This window comes from Drosophila willistoni, unplaced genomic scaffold (genome assembly GCF_018902025.1).
Source record: "Drosophila willistoni isolate 14030-0811.24 unplaced genomic scaffold, UCI_dwil_1.1 Seg58.1, whole genome shotgun sequence".
NCBI lineage: Eukaryota > Metazoa > Arthropoda > Insecta > Diptera > Drosophilidae > Drosophila > Drosophila willistoni.
Window position 1 is genome coordinate 16,076 of NW_025814497.1, and position 9,030 is coordinate 25,105.

At 38.6% G+C, this 9,030-nt stretch overlaps 1 protein-coding gene across 1 annotated transcript; it reads left to right on the top strand.

Moving 5' to 3' along the window:
- The first annotated feature begins 638 nt into the window (after positions 1-638).
- On the top strand, positions 639-1,372 carry LOC124461650. The gene is made up of 4 exons (XM_047013155.1): positions 639-663; positions 722-948; positions 1,009-1,162; positions 1,232-1,372. Exons 1-4 carry the CDS (start codon positions 639-641, stop codon positions 1,354-1,356), a joined length of 531 nt encoding a protein of 176 aa, XP_046869111.1. The 3' UTR covers positions 1,357-1,372.
- The last annotated feature ends 7,658 nt before the right edge of the window (positions 1,373-9,030 follow it).

A 9,030-nucleotide genomic window follows, 5' to 3' on the forward strand; every position in this document is an offset into this window, starting at 1 on the left:
CAAATTTTACCACAAATTTTTAGGAAAATCGTAGAAGATAGTTTAATTGTGGGGGAGGAAGAAGAAATAGAGTTAGTTGAAAATTGTTTAAAAGTAAAGGGATGCACACTTAGTAATAGAAGGCCAGATAATTTTTGTTTTATTGGAGAAAGCATCCCATTTCAGGTAGTTTCTTTCACAGAGCAGCTTGGTGAAATATTTATTGTAGGGAATAAATTTGCACAGATTAGAAGTTTTTATAATGAGCCTATAAGCTCAAGCAGTGTAGGGATATATTTCACAGATTTAGAAATGGCATCAACTTTGGAAAAGTTTTCTGTGTCCGATTTTGTGAACAAAGCGGTAGCCATGCCGTACAAGGGCGGTTTAGTTGTTGTTCCCTTGCTGCATGTGTAGGTAGTTCGAAATGGGAAAATGGAGGTGTTTAGTCCGTAGGCATTAGTATGAATCGGGCATATTTATTGCGACGGCGCATAAGATATCTTTTGAAGATTCACCTACCATGGTTCGATAAACCAAAAAAAAAAAAAAAAAAAGGGGAGTGGGGGGGGTCTTTTCTTCTTTTTTAAACAAAAACTAATAAATTCTTTTACTTTAGAATGGCCGACCAAAAACAACCACCAAAAAAACTCAGCCGGATGTCTTTTGAGTCGGTCTCGCGGAGTAAGTATTTGTATTATTCCACAATCCAATTTTACATAATAATTATAATTAATTTCAGAAGCAGATGCTAGTACGCAAACTGAGGAGGAGCCGAATGGCCAAGCGGCGATAATGGCGGAGTTGGCCATTCTGAAAGAAGCTTTGGCGACACAGACGGCGCTAATGCGCCATATGGCCATGGGGCAAAAAACCAACGAGGTGCGCCGGGTTTGCTACCCGTTGGAGTCGGTCTTGGAGATCGTAGATTTGGAGGAGCAGATTACGCCGGAGAGGAGCAAAGATTATGTAAGTACATTGATACTAAAAAGAAAGTAGTGAATTTTAATGTTTATATTATTTTTACAGACCTCCCAAGTGTCTGCCCTCCTCGGCCAAGCGGCTTTAACTAAGTCGATAAAAAAAATATTCTCCGAAGGTGTCATTGAGAGCCACAATTTGGACGGCAAAAACGGGAAGTTGAGCCTTCGGACATACCCAAAAGTTTTGAATATGATAATGGGTACGTACAATAATTGTAAACATTGTTTTTTTTTCATTACTAATAATATTTTCAATTTTTTTATTCCAGAGGCAGTTCGAACGATACATCCGGGGCAGCCAGCGGAAGGAGTGCTTCGAAGTGCACTGGCTTGCGCAAAGAATACGGCCAACAAGGCAAAAAACCGCAAGCTAAGGGAGGAGGCCAATATTTGATATATTTAAAAATTAGAGATAGAAATGTATATAAAAATAAAAATTAAAAAAGTAAAAAAAAATAATTAAATGAAATTGTATATTTTAATTTCAATTTGAGTCGATTTTGTCCCTTCAGTCCATGGGACAATGTTGGGAAATTGTCCCTTCAGTCCATGGGACAATGTTGGGAAATTGTCCCTTCAGTCCATGGGACAATCTTGGGAAATTGTCCCTCTGGTCCCTAGGACAATCCATGGAAATTGTCCCTCTGGTCCCTACGACAATCTTGGGAAATTGTCCCTCTGGTCCCTAGGACAATCCATGGAAATTGTCCCTCTGGTCCCTATGACAATCTTGGGAATTTGTCCCTCTGGTCCCTACGACAATCTTGGGAAATTGTCCCTCTGGTCCCTAGGACAATCCATGGAAATTGTCCCTCTGGTCTCTAAGACAAACTATGGAAGTTGTCCTTCTAGTCCCTACGACAAACTATCGATATTGTCCCTATCGTCCCTACGACAATCTATCTATTTTGTCCCTGTGGTCCCTAAGACAACCTAGCGACATTGTCTCTCCAGTCGCCGGCGACCAGAGCGAAAAATTTCACAGTACCGGCGACTAGAGGGACAATTGTCGCTCAATCGTCCCGTTCACAAGACCATTGAGCGACATTTGTCCCTCTGGTCGCCGGGCTGTTTATTAGTCGCTTTGGTCGCCGGCGACTGGAGGGACAAATGTCGCTCAATGGTCTTGTGCACGGGACGATTGGGCGACAATTGTCCCTCTTGTCACCGCGACTAGAGGGACGAAAGCGACAAAGCGGCGACCAATGCTTGTTTGTCCCGGCGTTCGGCAAGACATTTCGACATTTGTCTTGGCGACTGGAGCGACAACTGTCGCCGGGTTGTCGTTCCAGTCTTAAAAGCTAGGACATGCAATGTTAATTTTTTTTTAGTTTTATTTTTTATTTTGTTCCTTTTTGATTTTTTTTTTATTTTCATTTTGTTTTTTTTTCCTTTTGTTTATTTTTATTTTTTTATTTTTATATAAATAAAAAAAATAGACAAAAAAAAACTTCGTTAACGATAATCGAGTTGGGATTCGAACCAGCGACATTCCTATTGCCAAGCAAACACTCTACCGGCAAAGCCACCGGGATACATACGTAGCTGATGCCAATATTTCTTGATATTCTTTCGACAGGGGCATATCCTATTCGCATTGCCGCTGTTTTGTCCAAAATGAAAAATTTTGGTCGAGCGAGCTATTGAAATGCGATGTTGTACAACTTCACGTCACACACACACTACGAAGCCTGAGCATGTACCGACGAGTGTACACATACATAGACAGAACGAAATCACAAGCGACGTAGGCCTGCCTTCGTCGTTCGGTAGTCTGTGCTAGACTGAAATTTTTTCGTAGCTGCTTTGCCCTCTCCCCATTTTACGCTCTCATTGAGAGTGAGAGCGTTCGGGTTTTCCCGAAGTTCTCTGGGGTTCCATGACTAGGCTAGCGTTTGCAATCAAAAAATCATGAGTTTGTCCCATCTATGTGTTCTATGGTTAGTGGTTACACCTTTTAAGATTTTGACAGGAATAGAGATGCGTAGTCCTGATGATCTCGAAATAAGAAAGCTGATAACCGATTCGTTAATAGAAGAATTAGACTGTGGTCGTGATGAGATTAGAGCGGAGGCTCGAAAGAATATTAATGATATACAGCAGGAAATGAAAAGGACGTTTGACAAAAACAGGAAATGGGAAAGAAAGTACAATTTAAACGAGTTAGTGGCGATTAAACGTACGCAGTATAGGACAGGTCTAAAGTTGAGAGGTAAATACTTACGACCATATAAAGTCACGAAGGTGAATAGGCACGGTCGATACGACGTTGAGAAAGTTGGCGATGGTGAAGGACCTTGTAAGACCTCAACAGTGGCTGAGTTTATGAAGCCTTGGCTAGGATCATTCGGGTCGAATGACTTGTCAGGACAGCCGATTGTAGGAAATGAAGTGTCAGGCGGGCATAATCATGGCAATCGGGCAGTAGCTAGTGAGCGAGACAGAACGACACGCAGCGGCCGTACCTATCTGGTCGACTGGTCGATGGGAAAATAAAGAGAAGCGTTGATTCATAAAGCACTCGCAATCGTACTCTCGGCCCGATCACATCGCGCACCCAAATTATCACTAAGGCCATTTAAATAATATAAAATATACACATGTATTCTTAACACAAAGAAACATTGTTAATAATATAAGACTTAACAAGGAAATCACATCCTTTAATAATATTGTAATAAATAAACCGGGATAAAGTAAAATCCTACATACGTAAGCTTTATTTTCTTTCATATGCTTTGTCCTCCTCTTTCTTCACCTTAACCAAAACTTTTTGGTAATTTCTAGCGATATTTATCTTGGTGTCCTCTTCGGATGCCCAGCTCTCTTTTCTTGAACTTTTCCAGTTCATCGACCTTAGCTGCGGCCTTAAGCCATTGATTTTTATTTTTTATTTTTTGTACTTCTTTACCAACTGACTTCAGGCTTTTGACCGCCATTTGTTTCAAGTAAACGTTGTGTGGTTTTTTCTTGATACTCCTCGGTTTGGGAGTCGGACTTCTAGTGAGTGGGTGTACCTCACGGGAAACGTGGCCAAAAGGAGCCATCACGATTACTTGTGGATTAGGGGAAATTACCGCCTTCTTCGTTTCGATCTTAGGTTTAACTTTGTCTGCTTTAAAACCTTGGAATTTTAGACGAGTATAAATTAAGCACATCCTTGATACATCCAAGGATGTATCCACTTTGGTTTCAGCTTCTTAATTTGGATGCGCCAATCTGTAGCAACTTTTAACAAAACAACACTCTACTTTTCGCGATCACATATGCATTTAAGTCTCTGTATTTGACACGGGCGAGACCCCAAATGTAAGTTTTAGATTAATTTAATGTTTATTATAATGGTTCTTAAATAGGTTCATGTAAATACAGAGTAAATATATATGATCATGTATTAGTATTAAATCGACTTTTTACACAACTTTTGAGACAACTTCGTACTTCGGCTGACGACCAACGAGAGAGACTACCAACTTAGAGCCGATTACCCAACGAACGTTTGCTTTCGAGCCAGACTACCCAACAAACAGTGTAGAACGGTGTGTTGCTAGCTATCTGGTATCTCTATGTCTTACATAAATGTGTAACTAAGTTGTGCATTCACTTTCTTTGATCTTCTAGATAGTCCTTTTTATTTTTTGTGGTTCGGTTCTCTGTTCAATTCGCAAAGAAAGTTATATAAATCTGAAGCAAGGTTGACGAGAGGTTGAAAATGATTAATTACATTTTCATATCCGTTTTCAAATTGATTTTTCATTCATGCCACTTCTCTTATCTACTTGCTTTTTTAAGAATTCTGATTTCATTTTCTTTTCTGTGTTTATAGCAAATTTTGTTGAGCAGATATCTCTTGAATGGTTGGAGAATTCGTAAAGATATATGTATATATTATTTATTCGATTGTTCCCCAGATGAGACTCTTATGCGGCGTATTATCAAAATCATTTTGTGGCATGTGTTTGATGGCGTCATAGTGGCAAGGTGTAGACTACCTGGCAGCAACTTAAGTTCAGTAGCTTTTGGGATATATGTGCATACATACATTTTTTGATTGATAGGGTTTGACTCCTAAACTGAACCTCAAATTTTGAATTTAAAAGTCTTTACATTTCCCTCTTGATACGCCACTTTGCTATACTGTGCTATTTTTTCAAATAAACAATAGTACCTAAGTATATATACTCCATTTGGTTTTAATTTTTTTGAAAATTTCCAAAGACATAATAAATGTTGAAAATTTCCCCCAATTTATGACATCCCCAGACGATTTTCCACCTAAATGATGACTAAATGGCCGACTGTGCTTAGATTCCCTTGGATGCAGATATAAATATATATATATGCGGATACAAACAAACTTACACATACGAGGAGATACATTTTCATTTAGCGTCGACAAAAGACATGAAATCTAAATCTAGTTGCAAAATTATTTTAATTATTTACTGACAGCCGTGACACATCAGTCAACACACAAAAAAATAAAACGAAACGAAAAACGTAAAAAGTAACGAAAATATTCACCTAAAAGAAGGGATCCGTACCATGGCCCTAGTCTCAAAGATCTTGTGGGAGCAGGCCAATTACATATTCTTTCTCTCTTTTCTCAAGCTCTCACTGTATTAACTCTAATAAGTTTTCATATTAGCCAACGTAAAATCCGTCAATATTTATTTCAAATCTTCTTGTTTACTACGAAATAACTGGAGAACTTTAAATGCTTAATACACTAGAGTTAGAAAAGGACAAATTTATTTAAAATGTTCATTACTTTAAGTTTAAGTTTAATAACATAATCAAAAATTTTTTCAAAAATTCTTGGAAATTGTTGAGATTTAAATAAATAAATGAACATTTAAAGGGTGTGTTTTATATGCTCTTAAAGATAACACCAAACAAATTGTTATTCCATGGTTTTTTCCCCAAAAATGTTTATTTATTTATTGGAAATTTTACTTTTTTAATTTATAATTTTTTAAAATTAGTGAATAGAAACATCTTGACATCACTTATATATGTATATATCTATAATGAATTTCTCCGCTGTAGTACAATTGAATTTAAATATATTAAAGATGAATAAGAAAGAAACAAGAAACTATTGAATCATTTTATATAAAGTTTAATTTAAAAAAAAAGTGCCCAGGGCTACATTAGACATTAGAAAAAATGGCTTATGTTCCACTTCGCGGATTTTTGCAAAATTGCATAGATGTGAAGAAAAAATGTTTTATATTAACATATCGCGGAATTGGCTGTAATAATTGTATGAATTTCACGTGGAAGAAGACTTTTCAATAATCCGCATTCAAAACAGGGCTGAAAATGTTTCAAAGTAACTTTTCCATAATTCAAAATATAAATGTGTAACCACTTGTTTTTTTAAGAATTCTGATGTCATTTTCTTTCAGTGTTTATAGCAAATCAATCTCGTTGAGCAGATATCTCTTGATTGGTTGGAGAATTCGTAAAGATATACATATGTATATATTATGTAGCGTTGATTTAATGATCGTTACTATATTTATTTATTTATTAATATTTGAATTGTTTGATGACAATCGAGTTCAATATATTGTTAAGATTTAAACATACTTATAGAAATAACACTGGACTACTTGTGGACCTTGAGCTGGCTTCTTGTTCTCCTCCTGAATTTGTTTTATATTTTTAACTGCCTCCATTTGTATTTTCTTTCTGCGTTTTGCTAGTTCTTCGATTAGAAGATCATCGAGTAGTTCTTTAAGGTTTACATCCTCTGATCTACGCATGTCAATACCGGTTAGGATTTTAAAAGGAGCTATCTTAGTACTTCTAGGTGCCGTATCGTTGATGATTTGCTGAACTTTCCCTACGTATTTATACCATGAAGCTGGATTATCTAAACTCATTTTAGCTAGCATTTTAATAACAATCTTGTGAATCCTTTGAACCTGCCCATTTCCTCGCGGTACTCCGGTGGTAATCAATAAATGCACGATGTCGTGATCCTCGCAATACTTTTTGAAAATGTGCGATGTAAAAGCCGCGCCTCTATCAGATATCAATCGTACTGGGTTCCCTAAATTTGTTGCTTGAACTTCTAAACACCGTATCACTTCATCTACGCCTGTGCTCCTAGTGGGATACAACCAAACGTACTTAGAAAAACTATCTGTTGAGGAACCAATTGTCATTTAACTTACATTGCTATACGCAGCAAAGCAAAGACTCATGAATGATCTTGCACATCTCACAATGCTTTGCTTTTGTATTTTCTTTTAAGTTTTCTAGAATATACTGGCGCCAGTCTGGTATGCTCTGACTCTGTCACTCTTTATAAACCTATATGACCTACGTAGTTACGTAAGAATAAAAATTCAGTAATAAGCAAGCAAATGAACGATCAAGACGTTCTAGTGTGGCAGACACAGTTCAGTAACATTGAAGTAAAAATAAAGTTAAGTTCTTATGAGATATTAAACACTGTGGTTTATTGTTCATCATAATTTGGTCCTTCGAGCCGGATCGTTGGGCATTGTTTGTTTGTTACTCATTGCTTAATAGTTTGTTGCAACGTGGTTGCAATTAATTGTTAACCTCAAAGTTAGTAGTCGATAGTTCTGGCCTACTATCGAATAGGCAATCGGGTGCTTATTGGAAAAAGCGCGGACAAACGGTGGCGCCACTCGCCTATCGGTATCTGTTATCGATATAATCGACGAGATCGTGAGGGAACACATCTCTAGAAGAAACACGCGTCTTGAAATTTTTGGTCCACACAAGCAGTGGAGATTTCTTGGTATTTCATCATGGAGGAAATGAAAACATTCATAAAGGCCAGAGGAAGATTGAAGACAACCATTACCCGCATATATGGATATGCAGAGAATCCTGCACAGGATGCCGACGTCTTCACAATTGACACCAAATTGGAAACTTTGTCCAATGCGTGGAACGAGTTCGTGAAGTCTGGCGACGAATTGGCCAAATACGACAAACTAGAGGGTTATGTGGACCCTACCGAAGACTTCGGGATATACGAGGAGAAATATGAAATAGCAAATGCCCGCCTTAAGGCTTTACGTGCTGCCTTGGCTACGTCTGGCAAGTTGAAAGAAATCGGCACGGCTGGTAACGATGGTTCGCTCTTCCAAGGAATTCTGCAACATATGCAGAATCAACAGCAACAACTACAACTCCAGATGCAGCGTCAAATGGAACTCCAGATCCAGGGTCAAATGGAACACCAGCAGCGTCAAATGGAACTCCAGATGCAGAGTCAAATGGAACACCAGCAACGTCAAATGGAACACCAGCAACGGCAAATGGAGCAGCAGCAACTATTGGTTGAGAGATTGCTCTCGCCACAGCAATCTTCGTCTTCGTCAGGCTCACAGTCGGTTGCAACACCGGCAACAAGAGATTGTGAGTTACCGAAATTCAACATCAAGCCGTTCGGTGGAGATTACAAGGAATGGCATGCCTTTAAAGACCTGTTTGAGAGTACCATTCACGGAAAGACAACTTTGACGAATATCCAAAAGTTTCATCACCTGAAGTCATGCGTCATAGGAGAAGCAGCGATACTCATCCAGCATTTGCCCGTAGTGGATGCAAATTACGACACTGCATGGAAATCATTGACCGATCGATATGAATGGACTTGGTGAATTTACTGATAGACACATTCACCGCCTTGCCAAAAGCTGTTGGGCAAAACTCATCATCGCTACGCGCTCTGACTTGCGGAGCCAGTGATGTTATTCGGGCTTAAGACACTTCTGGACAAACGGGCCGTGACTGTTGGCTCATATACTTGCTCATCAACAAGGTTGATGAGGCTACCCGTCGTGAATGGATCGACAAAAGCCAAGATATCAAAAATCCTACCATTGAAGAGTTGCTCAAGTTTTTGGACTCACGATGCGATCGCCTTGAGCTCAGTCAAGTTGTCGATCATGTAGCGAGCAAACCGAGGGATGAAAAAGGATCAAGGCAAGCACGCACCATGCTTGCCATTACAGGTAATTGTATGAAATGTCATAGTACTGAGCATATACTGTCGGCTTGTCCTCAATTCCAGAGC